Consider the following 17,614-nt stretch of genomic DNA (forward strand, 5'->3'; position numbering starts at 1 on the left):
CCGCCGGGCCGTCCGCCGCGCCCGTGGGCTCCGCTGACCGTCGTGCCCTGGTCCGTACACCGACACCGCTCCACACCGGCCCGCCCGCGCACACTGCCGCTCCCCCGGCCCCGACGCTGAAATTTTATACCTCCCTCCCATGACGTCCCCGGGACGGGGCTCGGGCGGGGGAGGGAGCTCCAAGCCCGGCCTTCGGCCGCGCCAGCCCCGCGCTAATGGCTCCAGCAGCCGCGCAGCCCCCGCCGCTCCCCCCCTCTCCCCCGCCTCCGCCACCCCCCGCGCTCGCCGGGGCCGCCTCGCCCCGCGCACCCCGGGCCCCGCGGCGCGGGGCGGCCCCGCGCGCCCTCCGACGTGGCCGCCGCACCGCTCCGCCAGCGGCGTGCTGGCGCCCCCTGCTGGCGGCACTCGCGCGGCGGCGGGCGGGCCCTTCGCGGTGGTCCGGGCGGCGCGGGGAGGCCCCTCCCGCTTCCAGCTGCGAAATCGCATTAAAAGCCGCTAAAAATACCCCGAATACTTTCCTGATGTAGTTTCTTTCCGAGGGAGGGAGGGGCCGAGCGGCGGGGTTCGGCCGCCGCGCTGCGGACGGGGGGCTGCGGCGGGACTGGCGGCCCCGCGGGCCGAACGCGGTGCTGGCAGGGTCAGGGCGATGCCCCTGGGCCCTGAAAGCAGGTGGCAACCAGAGCTCCGGGGGGTATCCGGTCACGGCGGCCCTCGCTGCGGTGAAGGGGCTGCGTCGGGCATCCGACAGGCGGGAGACAAAGCACCGGCCGTGCATGGGGTTGTAATTCATAACTCGGGCCCATTCGGGTCTCTCTCCCGGGGCGTGCCCTCACTACGGCCACACCGGCCTCTTGCCTCAGTGCCGCGGGCTGGGCCGGAGAGACCAGAGAGGAGCTCCTGGTCCGCGGAGCGAGCGAGACCAGGAGTCTCTTCTCTTGGCATCACCAGGACCCTGCCCCCAGCACCCAGCCCTTCTCCCGGAGCCAGCAGAGGGGCAGCCCCTGAGCCAGCGGCTTTGTGTCTCCCCAACCCATGGCAGCCGCTCACAGCACTGGCAGCGCTGCCGAGGGTTGGCAGTGCGTTGGAAAAGTGGGGCAGGGACAGCTCCTGCGAGGCTGTGAGCAAAGGGGGATGTGGGCAGAACTCTCTGCGGAAGCAAGTCCTCTTGCATAAAGCAAGATCTTTATGCTCTGGGAGAGGTGGGGCCCCGGTGGCATGTGGCCCCTTGGAGCGGTGGTGTCCAGCAACAGCAGGCAACGCTGCAGCTGGAAACACTGGGCATAGCTGCGGGGAGCCTTCCCTTACCTGCGTGTTCGGGGGCCTTGGGCTGGGAGAGCACTGCAAGCTCACAGGACAGTGGCTAACCCAAGACATGGAATGTGGAACAGAGAATCCATAGGCAGCTGGGGGTGCTGGATGCCCTGTGAGCCTTTTTGTGCAGCTCTGAGGAGATGTAAGGGTGAGCTGCTCACTGTTTGCTTGTGCTTTGCTTGGGGAAGAGGAATTAAGAGTTCTTTGATGGAGCAACAAAGATGTAACAAGATCTAGTAGCTTCAAGATGATGTCAGGCAAATTTTGACTTGAAGTAAGATGCAAATTCTGACTGTTGACATTAAGTATCCATGGAATATTATGTAGGTTAGGATGGATGTTTCTAGAGCTCCTCAGACACTTCTGAAATGAATTTTGGATGCTTTTCCACACTGGGATCTCCTCTACTCTGCTGCCAGGTTTGAGGTCCCACTCAATGCAGTCAAATTGATTGCTTTGGACTCCAGTAATCCATTTGCTACAGTGCCGCATGGTGAGTTATTAGTTAGGATGGAGATAAGTACAGAAATTATAAGAAATTATGAGAGTTTCCCAGAGGCTGGTCCTGGGCCCAGGTTTTATTAATTGTCTTGGCATGCCAAAATGGATGTGCTAATCAAATTGGCTGCTTATCCAAAACTGGAGGCATTGTCAATATAGGGGAGGACTGGGATATCCTATACAAGGGGGTAAGCAATTTTGAAGGCTAATACAGGAGAAATGGGATGAAATACAATAGTACAAAATGCAAGGTTATATTGCTAATGGCTGAGATCAGACTTTTGTTACAAGCTGACAGTGAGAGCTTGCTGCTTGGAAGTAATATAGGAGAAGGATGTAGGTGTCCTGCTGGTTCCAGTACTGGGCCACTCACTTTCTGCTGCGAGTGTTGGTCTGTGAGTTGAAAAGAGGTGAGGAAGCCCCATGGTCTGACATGCACTGGAAGCAATGCTGGTGGCTGTGAGCAGCAGTCATTAACAGGATGCACATCTTGTACATGCTGTAATCCAGCTAGGCTGAGGGAGAGCCTGACAGGGCTACTGAACATGTATCATAGGAAATATTTCACACTTGGCAACTCTGGCTGGGGTTTGACAGTCTGAGCTGGAGCTGATGTAACACGAATAGCATCTGTTCTCTGTCTTGATCTCTGGGCGATCAAGACAGGCAAATGTGTGGGCCTTTGCTGCCTGTCAAAGCCCTTTCCACTTTCCAGAGGGAGGGATGTCTTGCTTGAAGCTTTTCAATTGTTAAGGGATTTTGTTCTTGAGCCTACAGAAATAAAAATATTTGCAGTTGTTTCCCTCCTTCAAAACCCCTTAGAGATTGGGAGATGCATGGAGGAAAAAAAACCTGCAGAAAAATGAAACTGAGATGCTTGGAGCTGCCAGTGTGGAGCAGGATACAGCAGCAGTCTTTGCTGAGTGCTTCACTTCCCAGTGGAACTTAATGTTTTAATGAATTGACCCATATCAAAATTGGGACTCTGGCTGCCTGCCTGATGTGAAGATTGGGTGAGGAAGATAGAACTGTGCTGTGTCACTTGTGGCTACTGGAATTGCCCTGCATCCCATAAATTCTACTGCTGTCAAAGACCTGCTTTAGAAAACCTTTGGCCACTCTGAATAAGGTGGACATTGTGCAGCCATGTGGGCTTTCCACCATAGCTGTAGCTTTAACTACATGTGTGTGCCCTTGCTTTAAAGGGGGTCTAGGACCAAAAGCATATGGGCGGTCTCAAGTGTGATTGCTTTCCCAGACTTTCTCATGGATAGGAGGACCAGACACAAGCTCTATTCATATGTCTGCCAGTCAAGGAGAAATGAACAGTAAACAGCACTAGTAGGGGACTCTGTTAGTCCTATTCTGTGTGATCAGGTTTGTGTTGAAACCAGATGGAGGGAGTCTGTGCTTAGATGTGAGAACTTGTCCATGAAAGGAATGCTTGCAAGGTTCTCACTTGCTGTTCAGCTTAGAGGGGGTGACAGCAGTGTGATTTACAGTGAGGGCAGAACCAAACAAGTAAGGCAGACTGAGAGCTGAGAATACACCTGAAACTGTACACTGGGAAAGAGAAACCCTGGCACCACAGACCTGAGCTGGACAGAAAGCAAGCACTGAAAACAGCTTTGGACAACCACAGCAGCACCAAACATTTGTCCTGGTACCTGGCTCAGTTGGTTAAGTGGAGCCAATGTAGGGCCAGGGTCAAATACTGCCTGTGGAGTCACCAGTAAGACAGAGGAGAATGAAACTGTTCAGAAAATGTAACCCCAACACTTAAGGCAAGCAAAATCCACTTTGGCCACAACATGAAATGATGGATGAAAACTCTTTTGCTCCCGTTGCCCTCCCCAAGCAGGCAAAACTTTTAGGGGTAGGTGACAAACCCCATCCAATAAGTGAAATTCAGAGGGACTAGAGGTAGGACAGATTTTAGGTTTTGTTCTTTCTGCACATCTGCTCCTCTCTCTCACTGAGAATCTCTGAAGTCAGGAGTCAAAATTCTGAGGCAAGGCTCAGTTCCCCAAGTCTTTACATGTTTTCTTTCCTGCACATGGACTTCACCCTCCCTCAACTGGCCTGAGACTTCTCTCCCTGGGGTAGGCAGCAAGCAGCACAGAGTAGCTTGGGGGAAAATGGGAAGTACAGGTATACTGTCTGGGATGGGGACCCAGGGGAATTGTGAGGAGAAGCTTGGAGGGGGAGGGCAGTTCCACACAAGTGAATGCACTGGTCATGCTGCTTCCTGATCTGTCTGTCCAGGATGGCAGCCTGTATGGCTCTACCCTGGCTCTGGGAGGATCACCCTGCCAGCTACCTGTGTGGGAGCACAGCTGGCAATGTAGTCCTACCCAAGGATTCCTGCCCCAGGGATGCCTTCCTGTTTTAGCAGGTATTGCTCTGGATGCTATCATGCTCCTCTTGGGATGCTCTTTTTCGGATCAGAAGGTCAGCTGTAAGTGTATCGTAACCCCAGAGCTACAGTCCCTTCTGTCTCCTGGCATCTGTGCAGCTCTGTTGTTGCAGCAGCTGTTTGGAGGAGCTGGGGAGAAATGAGAAATGCAGGGCCATATTCCCATGGGCTTGGTGGCAAAGCATGGAGCTAGGTGCAAACTCCTTCTCTACCTCATGAATGCTTGAATCTGGAATTAAAAGAGAAGAACAAAGTATATGGAAGATCATTATTCATAAAGCCCAGTGAGCCTGGCTTCAAAAAAGGAAAATCATGTCTCACTTACTGAATTCCTTGAACATGTCAAGATTTGTAAAGGGAGATAATATCTTTTATTAGGCCAATTGATACAGCTGGAAAAAACACACAAGCTTTCAGGCACAGAAACCCTTATTTTATGTTCTCTTTTCCAGCTATATCAGTTGGTCTAATAAAAAGTTATTACCTCTGCCTACAAATCTTATTTCACTTAATCCTTAGATCATCACAGCACAAGTACTTCAACATGTCAGTAGGAATGGAAAAAAGGAGAATTATTTGATACAATTTATTTAGATGACTTAAAGTTCCTCAGCCAAAACATGAGCTTCTACAAAAGCTAAGCAGGTATAGAATGAAATCTAGTGCCATTAGTAAAAGGTATTCCTAGGAGGCTTAAAAGTTTACTTAGAGAGTCAATTTTCATCATGGCAAAGTGTTAGCAGTGTTGTTTGTGGTGTGGTACAGTTCTCTATTGTAGCAGCAGAAGAAATTATTTAGGCTAATGAGGATAGATGAAAATTGTGAGGAGTGTGAGATAGGAGAAAAAAAAAACATAGGCAAAGGGACAAAGTGCTGGAAAACTGAATGTTTGTTAAACATGTGGACCAAAACCCAGATTTATTTACAATTAATCTGTACATCTGTCCAGCCAAGAAACAGACTGGGGTCGTTTTATACAGCTCAGTGGAAATCTCTGCCCAACTCACTTGTGAGAAACATGTGTGCAATGATCGTTGTGCTTACATTTGATCCTTGGCACCGCCTCCACCGTGGGCTCTGGGGACCGGCTGCCCCATCTGGAAAGCTGTGTTAGAGAGCCAGGGAGAATTGGGAAGAGCATAAGAAGCCATCAGGAGACTTTGGCTAAAGCCTCTATCATGAGACAGATGTGTAAGGCTAGGATTTATCTGCCTTAGTGGGAACTTAAAAAGTGTCTTCGGCAACAAGCTGGAGAAGGCAGAGCGTCAGACTGTTCCTGGCCTGCCGCACCGCAAGTGGAACTAGAAAGGGCTAGCAGAGTACCCGCATGAGGTGCTGCAGCACGGGTGTGCCCCTCAGTCAGGCCAAGGTGTTAAGAGTGCTGCAGGGGTGGATGTCTCCGTGGCTGCCAGGCGCCGGGTGCTCGGCCCAGCCCGCGGGGCTCGGTGGCCGGGCGGCGCGGGGCAGCCGGCGGGGCCGTGCCCGCGGTTGCCGGGGCGGCGGGGCGGGCTGTCCGCCGGAAGCACCGGCGGCCGCGGCGGCGGATGGAGGCTGAGCCGGAGCGAGCGGAGGCGCCGCGGAGAGGCGGCGTCGCCGGGGTGAGCGGGCCCGGGGCCGGGGCGGGCCCAGCCTCTACGAGCGGGGCCCCGGGGCCTCGGACCGCGGCCTGGAGGGGGCGCGGGGCCGGCGGCACGGCTGCCGTGGGGCACCTTGCAGCGGAAGGGCCGGGCCGGGCCGAGCGGCCGGCAGTGGGGCCGAGCAGCGCGGCTGGGCGGGCCGGGAGGGGCGGCGGGGCTCACACCTGCGGCGGGAGAAGCCTCTGCGCTGTGAGGGCACCGCGCCTCGCTGCGGGGCGTGGCGGCAGGGCCGTGCCTGGCGTTCCGCTCCCTGCCATCAAACCGCTCTTGTCAGTAACTGTGTGTCCTCTGCTCCTTCGTGTTTCCCCCTGCACTACAGGTACTAAAGATGGGCCGTCGAGCCCGCCAGGACCTCTTTGCAGGTGAAAAACTCAGCACGAAGAATTCCCCGTCTGCTTCTCTTGGAGAGGTGGGTGTCCTGTCAGAAGGGCTTATCTGTTGTCCTGCTGTTGTCTCCAATGGAGAATTATCAATTTCTTCTGAATTTCCTTCCTGCACGGTGTGCTTTGCCCTTTGAATTTTGTCCTTAATTTGGGACTCATGTCACTGCCCTGTCCCTTTCCTGGTGTTGCCCTTTGTATAATAGTTTCGACACCGGAAACCATTGGACTATGGTTTTTTACATGTCAAGTATGGAGAGTAGTATCATACAGGACTTGGGGCCCCTCCGTTCTGTGCATATATCTTCCTGATATTTTAATTTCTAGATTTAAAATGTGGGCAGGCACACGCTTTTGTGACCAGTTTTGCCACCATCTACAGTAGCAAGGCAGATAAAGAGATGCCTTGCTTTTGTGCTTTGTTTGCTAGAGCCAGAGTACGTCTGACATGGTCTCTATCACGTTTGTGTAGTAATGCTCTTTTTCATTTTCTCTGTGCACGGCTACAAAGGTCGTGCTAGGAGCCAGCTTTGCAGCATCTGAGACTTTTCCTTGTGGGTAATAATGTGCAAACTCAGCTCCCACTTGTCTTTGGAGGAAAACTTTGGTTCAGAGGCTGTTCTATTAGTACATCTTCAAATGGTAGAAGGGGGTCAGGAGCCCCTCTTTCTCAGGAGAGTGAGGCAACATCCTCAAGTATTCAGAAATAGATCTGAACTGTTTCAATTGGTTTTTTTGCTTAGTGTTGCAGAATGCTGAAATCCTTCCTGGAAGCTTGCTGTTGGATGTTAGCACAGCACCTCCACAGACATCTCCTGTCAGAAGGTGCAGCTTCAAGAAATGACATACCAGTTTTGCTCCCTGACACATACCAGATGGAAAAAATGTCATCTGACTTCCACCTAGTTGACAGTGATATTTGTTTAAATGAGGTGATGCTGACTGTTTTGCAATGCCAGTCAATGGTCTCCAGCATACCATATTCCTGGCTTCTTTAAACTGGAAATCATTTTGCCTTGCTGGCCACCCTGGCACCAACTCTGCTTCAGGCTACTCTGCTCAGAGCCTTAGGACCTTCTGACTTGGAGTGACTACTCCCTGATTCCCTGTGCAGTGACAAAACTTTCCTATTACACTGAGTAGCTGTGTCCCAGACATCTGTGCCAAAATGATTGTGGAGGGGGGGATTTTTCCTTTGAGACCCTGTGATGCTGTTGAAAATAGCACTATTACAGCTTAGCTTACAGTAACATCTCATAGAGCAGACTTTTTTCCTGGAGAAAGTATGGTCTTTTCTTTTGGTAGGCATAATGGAGAATCATCTTCCACCTAGGGACTCTCCCCTTGGATATGCTGTAGGCATTCAGGATGGATTCTGTGAGGGAATGTGCAGAAGATGCAATTTAAGAAATAGAAGTAACTGTGGACCTCATAGGTAAAGAAAGTCTTAGGGGAACCAACTGATGGTTTAAGGGGGTGTAATCATTAGCTGGCCTCCACATTAGGGTGGCTCACTGTCAGATTGTTCTCTTGTGGTTCTCTTGTGGTTCTCTTGCTGGAACTGGCCATCCTAGTTCATGGTCTGATTCTCTGGTTTTAGAGAGACCAGGGCACTATGTAGAGGTACAGCTGATGGACTGTAACTGCTGATGGACTGTAACTTACTGCAGTTTGCTTGGGCTTACTGCTCACATCACAATCATTTCAATAGCTGGGAAGAGGTCATAGGGGCTCCAGGACTTGGGCCAGTCCTGAGGAAGACTAAGAAATATTTACAGTGTTCTGTTTGAGAGCAGTGAGCTTTTCAGCGGCAGAAGGGTGAGGACTTACATGTCTTACAACATTCAAATATGTTAGTACTGGATCTTAACCACCAGGAAGAATGGTTTGTGTCAATAGTCTCCCTTCAGACAGGTCTTTGTTGCTAAATGTTTGCGTTAATCGAGAACCTCGGAGGTACTGGAAGAAAGACAAAATCCACTGTAAATAATCCTCAGCCTTTTCCCTTGCTCCAAAATTGGAGGCTTTTTATACGTGACCATGTTTGTTACCAAAGTGAGTATTTAACAGAACTAATATTGTTTTTTCCTTCACCCTAGATTGGCAATCCTCTTTTACTTTTCTGGAAGCTTGGCCTTGGCTTGCTTTTAAGTGGTGGGGTTACAATGGATGTCTCATTCAGCCCATTTTGAAACCTTTATAAGAAATCTTCCCAAAAGAAATGCAAGATTAAAAAAAAACAAACCCAGTCCTTTTAGTTTTTTTCTGGAACTGGCAGTAGTGGATTAGGCACTATGTAATTAATTTTAGCATAGAAGGTTTTATTCTTATTACTGATTTTGAAGGCAAAGGGGTTTGCCTTAAACCTTTGCCATATTCATACCCTCATATGCATTTCACATTCAGGTTAGTTATTTTGCCTTCAGAGCTTTCTCAGAGTTTTAAAACTGATTTAATTCACCTTGACTCTTTTTAAATTTTTTTTTCTAAATTCCTTGCTAATCCAACCAGTTTCCACCCATCTCAAATTTCTGGTATGAACATACCAATTGTGCTATTGTTTGGTCTTTTCATGACACTGAGAAGCATCCAGGAAGTGTTTTCCAGTCACAGCGGCTTGCTTGAAGGAAGCAAAAGGTATCTATCTATCCATGTTTCAACATCTGGGCTTATTACAAGGAAATTCACTTAGAGGGTGGACAATTATTGTAATTAAAAAGATCTTTGTTTTGAAGTCAATAGGCAAATCATCTGACTTGGAGCATAGATCTTATCACGTTACTGCTTATCTCTGCTTGGCCTGGGCTCTCTCTCCCAAAAGACGGTGCAAACTGTGTGTTGCTTTATACAACAAATGTGTGTTAAAACCTCCTTCCCCAGGGCGTAATCTACTACCCCCAAGCTCTATGAAAATAGATACTATGATATCTTAGTATTTTTTCAGAACCTGTTGTGTGTATGTCTCTCCCACAAGAATATTCTTAACTACAGCAGCAAATCTCTAATTCCTCTGCCCAAATATCTACTTCATAATTCCCATTCTGTGTGGAAGTACCTGCATTATCATCAAATGTAGACCTCCTCAAGGGGCTCATGAAAGGTCACAAAGCTCACACTCTGCCCATGTGACATGCAGAGCATTCCTGCCTTTTCAGAAGTACAAGTACTAACAAACAACACTGCAGCTATGTGTTATTTCACCAGGCAAGATGGAACATGATTATTTGCTGTAATTGGTGCAGTTGGCAGCCTCCTGCAGCAAAGGCTGTGTGCGTTCCTGCCCTCAGAGCTCCTTGGCAATTCAGCAGGCACTTCTTGGGCACCCAGGGGAATATGCTGTAAGTGGGAATTCCTAGAGATAAATCTGCTTGCTGCATGCCAGAACACCACATTTCAAACATTCATTTCAGAGGGGTGATGTATCTCTTTTTCCATTGAGAGGCCTTTCCCATTCCCTGGCTTGATGTAGTACATTTACTCATCTTGATGCTATCAGGTTTCTGACAGTATGGGAGAAAGTCAAGCTAGTTGTTTTATTTGTATAATGAGATGGACAGATCATGCAATGAGATCTGTTGAAGATCTTTGCTATCCCATCCTAACAGGACTTCTGGACACTTTTACAGAAATAAAGTCAAACGTTTTTCCTGGCTCTAATATCACTGCATCCAACAGCCTGAATGCTGGCTTGATGACATCCATCAGAAGAAGTTGTTTGGCCAGGTTTGGAGCTCTTGATGAGATTGATTTGGAAAGCTGAGTGGAAAAGCCTTTTAAAAAAATGTATCAGCAGATTTTTCCTTTCCTGTTTCTTCTCTCAACAAGAGTGAGCTATTTGTTGTCCTGTAAGAAATCTGTATGGAAAAATATTTTAATGTTATCCTACTTCCATGGTCTATTTTTCTTTATCCTACAGTGATGTGATTCCCATAGGACCTTGTTCAAGAGTTCCCTGGTTTCTGCCTCTTGCAGTCTCAGTATGATTTTGCCAGCATGTCTCTGGCAGCACTCTGTAGATCCTTTGAATGGAGACTGCTTTACTAGGCAATGGTCAGCCTAAAGGATGAAGGTTTTCCCTATTTTCAAAATATTTCCACACAGGTAGGACAAAATTACTTTATATCAGAGTTTGCCCAAAAATCAAGTTCCCTGCTGGTTGTCTCTGTCACATTTCACCACAGCCTGGGGAAAGGCTCTGTAGTTTCTCTTCTGAAAATATGTTCTTTTGTTGTCCTAGCTGGTATTTGTAAGCTTGCTTATTTAGTTGTGGTCCTTGGGTGGTAGTAAGAAAGCAAATAAGAATTGCTGAGGGTGAAACACACGTGAAATATTGCTCCAAGAAGAGATTATTTAAATACTTTTCCAACATGTGTTGTGCAGCTGGATTTTCTTCCTTGCTAGTGCAAGTCTTGTGCCACTTGGGCTCTGTACATCCGGAGAAGCTTAGGTCATGTTGGACCCCACAGAAGCCTTTCTGCTTTTGGCTGTGGGACGAAGCAGGCTGACAGACATGCTTCCAACAGATTTTTACCAGTTGGGCAAACCTGATTTCACTTGTGCTGCTCATTGGTAAGGACACCTTTGTACCCCAGCTGCTCTAACCTGCATGTAGCCCCCCTCTGCTCTTACTGCAGTAAGATGATAAGACCAGATGACAGCAAAGACACAAAATGAACTCAGATACCAAACCACTTCCATGAGAGATATATGCAGTTTATTAATCACATGGATTCCATGTTCCACAGGAGAGATGATTTAATCCAGAACAAAAGTCAGGTGGGTTAGTGGAGTGTTTCCAGCTATCCTATGCATACTCCTGGTGGAGGGTCATAGATCAATCTAGGATATTCTAAATTCTCCTCCTGAGTGCTTCTGAACACTGATTTCTAGAATAGCATAGAGATTATTGGATTCTTAATTACCTCCTTGCATTTGGTGCCTAATAGCTCTGGTTGCTGCAACTGCTGGTGCTGAGTCTGCTCATCTAAAAGGTTCTCAACCAGTTTGCTACTTTCAGAGTGATTAACAGGCTGACTTTTTTGAGTTCCTTATCTATATAACCAAGCTGCTCCCTTACAGTGTTAGCTTTAGATCATCTGGTGAAGCTAACACGTGTAGGGGGACAGAATATAAGAAAATAAAGGCAGCATAGAAAGTAATCTTACCCCTAAGGAGTTGCAGCTGAGCCAATTACTAGTGATTAGGAACAGGCCTGACTTTAACAGGCCACAGCTGTAGCCAATGAGAAGAAGAGTGTTATAAAAGAGTGGGTTGGTTGATTAAGAGGGGAACTGGAGTCAGTTGGCTGCTGTGAGGAGGGAGAGTCAGTGCTTAGAGGAGATGCCTGCGGGAAATATCAAGGAGGTATGAAACTCTTGCAATAAGGAGACAACAATATGGAACCTTTGCAATATAATGATAACAAGTGGTGGCCCCCAACGCAATTCAGGAAAAAGGACTTAAGTATCAACCAACGTGATCCCGTGGTGATTTAGGAAAGAAGACTTAAACATTAAGCAACATGACTCCATGGTGATGTGGGTAGAGAACTGTATGAGGAAAAGCAACAAAACTGAGAGAGGAGTGGGAGGATTTACTAAAGTAACTGTAAGAACTGGAAAAAGAATAGTTCTATTATTCAGTACAATGTTTTTATTGATTGGTGAAATATATCAATTGCAGCTATTAATGTTTGTTAAACAGGAGTATAAAAGATTTTGAAGATAAGTACTTTGTAAACTGAGAAAAGCTGCAAAATGGAACCAACACTCAGAAATATATACATATTTGTACTGTAATATGTTGTCTGAACATTTGTATAACTATTAGTTCTGAATGAAATATATGAATGTGTAATAATGTTAATTTATTTGAACATGTCCTTCTAGAAATGCTGCAACTCTGTAATTAAAAGAAAAAGAGGGAATTGTAGGGGGATAGAATATAAGAAAATAAAGGTAGTATAGAAAGTAGTCTTAGCCCTAAGGAGTTGTAGCTGAGCCAATTATTAGTGATTAGGAACAGGCCTGACTTTAACAGGCCACAGCTGTAGCCAATGAGAAGAGTGTTATAAAAGAGTGGGTTGGTTGGTTGGTTGAAAGGGGAACTGGAGTCAGCTGGCTACTGTGAGAAGAAGGAAGAGTCAGTGCTTAGAGGAGCTGACCATGAGGAACATCGAGGAGGTATGAAACTCTTGCAATAAAGAAACAACAACATGGAACACTTGTAATATAATGGCAACAAACATGGATGGCAGCTATGCCTATTTTACACTAATTGCTACAGCCTGTGCTCTCAGGGGAGAATCTGAGGTTGCCTTGAGAAACAGTAGCTTCTGAAAAAAGGGCTGTAGCCTGCTACAGTGTATAGCCCCTAGTATGACTGGTCCACCATCAATACTGGTTCCTGGCATGGCTGCAGTGACTCTCCATATGAGTCTTTCTAGGATCCTACACACCTGAATAATTTGAGTTTTATCATGCTATAGGGAGAATGAACTAAGTCTGTTCTCTTCTTGCTCATGTTTGGGTTTTGTTTTTTTTTTCTTTAAGTATCACAGTTGGCATCTGCATAAATGGCTAGATATAAAATGTTATAATGTAGGATCAACGTTGTGGTTTGCTCAAGTGAATAAGGTTGCAAAGCACATGCTGCAGGACAGTCATAAATGTAAGTCTTCAAGCTGTTTTGTGCAGGCTTCCATAGTGCTTCCTTTTAACTTCTTTCTCTCTTTTTCCCTTCTGACCCTTCAAGGATGAAGACCATCAGGAAAAGGTTGACCATGTAAGACTAGAGGCTTTCTAGGTAGATGCTGGCTCCTCTGAAGGGGACTAGTAGGATTAACCTATTATCTGTCTGGAGACTACCTTAAGAGGGTACTCTAGTACTGGAGAATGATATAAAGTTTGCTTTGGATGCAGTGCCTTTCCTGCATCCTCTGTTTCTGTTGCTGACAGATTTTTAATTATCTTTGAAACAGCTGCTCTTATCAGCTGCTGCGTCTTGTTTTGAGGTTACAGATGTATATGTGGCCACTGAAAAGATACTCTGTTTTCATTTAAAAGTCAGGACAGCAATTAGCTAATAGAGTACAAAGCCTGACTTAACCTAGCCTAGCTAACCAGTATGGTTAGTTTGCTCTTATAGCATGAAAACTTCTCTTTAGGGATGATGAAGTCTTGCTAGTGCCCCAGAGGAGAGGGCCAGGCAGGAGTAACAAGGATATGTGCCTTTAGATTTTCTATGTGTCTTTTCTTTTTATTTCACCAGCACTGAATGCCAGAATCAATAATAATGTCATAGTGCTTCTTCCCAGGCTCCTGTTACACACAGAGAAGGAATACACATATCCTTGTTTTATCCTGCACCAAAGATAAAATACATCTTAGCATTAATTTAGCATTAGGAGCCAGGATAATGCCATTCAGAACAACCTGAGAAGTTCTATCTGTTTCTGTTAAAGTCTTTGGGCTAATTGCCTTGCACTCTTCCTAACAATGGAATTGGTGTTCCCCATTTTTTACTGTCTAGAGCTGCTCTGTTAGATAATTAAAACACCCTCTCCTGTGCTCTTAATTCCTTCTGCTGAAGGACCACTCCAGTACTGGTAGCACAGTAGGTTCATCTGTGAAATTTAAAGCCCAGAAAAGAAACCCCTATCACCCATCTCATTAATTCTGGCCTCAGAAGGGTATGCTCATCACAAGGAGTCAAGACTATTCAGGTTAGCTTAATTTTCTCTTGGTAGTGCAAGAGATGATATTGTAAAAAAGATCCACTGGGTTTATTTGGCAGTGATGGATGGTTCAGGACTATGCCCAGAGCACTTTTCCATTTATCAGGCAAAGAGACCTCCCACTGATGAGTATAGTTTTGGGGACTGGTTGCCTAATAGAAATTTTTACTGATAATTGATCTAATCTTCCCCCCCCCCCCCCCCCCCACCGCCTCACTGGAACCAGTCCTTACAGTCATTTCACTGGAACTAATTCCACCTCCATACAGTGCCCTAAATCATTGATTCCCAAGGTCTGCTGTTGAGTGCTGACTGGTCACATGCCACAGGCACCTTCTTGCTTCTGGCTGCTAAATTTCATTAAAATAACTTTACTGATGTGACTCTTCCACATGAGCAATTGTTGCTTCAGGGATGTTATGCAATGGTGCCTGGCAAGGAGATTTTACTTAGTATGAGGGGTCCCTGCTTTGAAAACCGTTTTGTTTGGCTAATTCCTGTGTCCTTTATTCAAGCTTGTGCTCTTAAGTATGACAGTCACACTTTATAGTATTTTTCCATTTGTAAAAGTTTGTAAATGGTATAAAATGGTTAACTGAGTTCAGAAATCTGACTGATCAGTGAGCTGCTTGTAACTTATACTAAACTTCTGTTAATTGTATCATAAGTCTCTTCCAAATCAACTGCTAGTGGAACTTTGTTATAAAGTGTGATTCAAATCTTGTTGCAGTATATCCCTCCCTTAGTCATTGCCTGGCCAATCTGAAATACTTGGCTTCTTGAATCATTTGTCCGAAGTTGGCTCCTTCGTCCCCCGGATGGCTCATATAACCTTTCTCTGAACTCCCTTTGGGCTTTGCTGAGTGTTACAATCTGAACTCTTCCTGGATTTGGTTCCTCTCCTCTTGCTGTGCTGAAGATAACTTTGTAGCTGCTTGAATACTAACAAACAACCTCTTCAGGGTTGTGGATGTGAACATACCTGCTGAAGTCCTGCCCTCCAGACATCTGCCTGCTCTGAAACTTGTTTTGCATCCTTTGGCAAACCACTCATCTTGCATCTGAATTTTTGCCAGTTGAATCACTCATTTGGCATCACCTTCCAAGACTGCCTGGGATATTTAGCCAAAGGCTGTGAGGCTAATCAATGGTATAATAAAGGGTGTATCTTAATATTTCAGTTAATTTGCAGAGGCAGAATAAGCAGGAGTACAAACGTGGTTGTTAGGCAAGATTTTGCTGGTTTCTTGTTGTGGCTTTGCCATAGGTTTTCTTTGGGACCTTGAAGAAGTCCTTCCACTAGTTTTCTTTAGTCCCTATCTAAAAGCAAAGCTACAGCTTTATGCAAAAGCACTGTGATTATTCCCTGAATAGACCCACAGGGGGATTTAAATGCCTTATCCTCATAACAAAATCTATATCCTGCTCTGGATGCCTGCATAGTATGTAGATAATCTCAGGATAGGCTGGTGGATCTGTTTGGATGATAAAGAGTAGCTGGGAATGGCAGTGTGTCTGAAACCGAAACCTTGTCCTTCTGTGGAGTTCTGGCTCCATTCTGTGAGCTCTGGGGGTGCATGTCCTTGCACTATCAGTGGGGGAACCCTGATCCCCATCCTGTGTTTTCTAGCCTTCAGAAGTACAGCAGGGCTTTTCCTTGCCTTCAGGGACCTCCAATTCCTGATAAGCAGATGTTCATTTCAGTGTTGGAACCTCGTGTTTTAGATGTAGAGATTAAACTGGCCATCTCCTTTCTAAGCTGGAAAACACTGATTTTATTGTCCTTTCTTCTCTGAGAAAGATGTAGCAAGTAATGTTTACTGCCTCCATAGGGAATATCATATGTCATGACAAGTCTATGAGCTGTTCTGTGTCTGAGAAGGCTCTCAGTCCTTTCTCCTGAAGCTGCTCTGCTTTGCAAATGGAATCAAAAGAATTTTGGTACGATAGGGAAAGACTTTCTAACTGAAGGCAACAACATTTGAGTGGGAAGACATCAGTTCCAATGGGTCCCTTGGGGACCTCATCCTCTAGTTGTGCTTTGGTAGACGTGCCATAGGTAGTCTCAAGGTCTTTCACAGACTAAAAACAGGGACAGCACCTGATTTCTGACCCTTATACAGGTGAATGCTGGCCTCTGTGGCTCTATATCGAGTGACAACATGCTTTAAGGTGACAACTGGAAAGAGGATTTGAAGATCTGACCTTTCCAGAGGGGGCATCAAAGTCCTTTTGTAGTTCTACTTGCCAATGCTTCTGAAACATTTGGGTGGAAAAATAGGCTGTTGCTTTTTATGTTAAGTCAACATGCCAGCAGCAATTGTTTTCATTAAATGTTTATTGAGAGAACAACTATAAAAAGAAGGTAAGTATCTGAAATATAAAGCCAGTTATGTTCTTAAATTGCTAGGTCACCCAATTGGGTGAGGTTGAGTGAGTGTATTTGCATTCTAAAATACAGTGCAGAATGATGTGGAGATCCCCTGGTGAGAAGCAACCTGCACTCTACTTGGGGAGGTACTAGCTTTGTTACCAGAAGTACCTAAAACAAGACAATTTCCAGACTTGGGCTGACTCATGAGGATCCTTGTGGATGCTTGCAGGTGTGTCTGCACATGTGGTGTAGACATGGCCTGGGGCTTGATATGATCAGGGCCTTTAATCAGAGCGGTATTTTCCTGACCCAGTTCTTACCCTTGCACAGTGGTTGGCACCTAGCTCCAAACTCTCATTCCATTGTCTGGTCTGGATCTGTGCAGCAGCCACCCCCCAAGTGCTCTCCCCTACATTCCCTGAAACTAAAACATCCAAGTGAGGAACCCAGCACCAGCTGTACTCAGCTGAGTGTTGATCAGGGGACCTTATTTGTGTAAAAATAATCACAATGGTTTGGGCACTGTCCTTCCACTCTGGTTTAGAGAGTTCATGACCTAGGAAGTCATAATTGTGATGCAGTCACTTACAGTCATTTCTATATCTACAATTTGCACTGCAATAAGATCTAGAGAGTGTTGGTATATGGCTGGAACAAAAATTTCCTATTCCCAAAGACCTTACAGTCTTACTGCAATGTTTTTCTCTAGCATCCTGTTCTCCCCTGTGATCCTCAGCTTGCAGAGGAGCCTTCAGCAGGGGTAGCAGCATTTTGTATACGGCATGTTGCCAGGGTTTTGCTTTCTTAGGCATGCAGTTGGGAGTAGGGTGAACTGGCAGTAGATAGCTCTTGAAGCAATTGGCATTTCTGAGAACCTGGGAGGGTTCTCTGAGGCAGAATTTCCCATAGCTATTGCACACAGAATGCCCTCCCATTTACGTGGCTATCCTAGGCTGAGCTGCATTTGTCCCTCCATGTCTCAGAGTTTGTCATGTGTTTTGATTCTTGCATTATTCTAGTAAATACCCTCCACTGAAAGGATCCAGCATCCAAGGAAGCACTGGGTTTTTTACCTGCTTCCATTTTACAGGATTTGCATCTTCTTTTTTTCCCCAGAGGTTTTCTGGTTGCTTGTAGAAATGCTGGACTCCCAGACTGTTCCTGGGGACCTCTCATCTGGAAGTTGGCCAGATTCTCCAGGAGGAATCTCAAAAATGCAGCTGAACTTTTGTTCCCTAATTAGGCCAACTTCCCCAGTGT

General features: G+C 46.3%; 1 protein-coding gene across 1 annotated transcript in view; it reads left to right on the plus strand.

The window, feature by feature from the left end:
- Positions 1 to 5,763: 5,763 nt before the first annotated feature.
- The window catches only part of IFT43 (intraflagellar transport 43), a 43,955-nt gene continuing 32,104 nt past the window's right edge, over positions 5,764 to 17,614 (plus strand). The window contains exons 1-2 of the mRNA XM_054275955.1: positions 5,764 to 5,826; positions 6,185 to 6,274. Of these exons, the coding sequence (XP_054131930.1) occupies positions 5,773 to 5,826; positions 6,185 to 6,274 (144 nt within the window). The 5' untranslated portion in view covers positions 5,764 to 5,772. The remainder of the gene's footprint in view (positions 5,827 to 6,184; positions 6,275 to 17,614) is intronic.

This window comes from Melozone crissalis, unplaced genomic scaffold (genome assembly GCF_028551555.1).
Source record: "Melozone crissalis strain CALT ecotype California unplaced genomic scaffold, PUWL_Pcris_2 ptg000018l_1, whole genome shotgun sequence".
Lineage (NCBI taxonomy): Eukaryota > Metazoa > Chordata > Aves > Passeriformes > Passerellidae > Melozone > Melozone crissalis.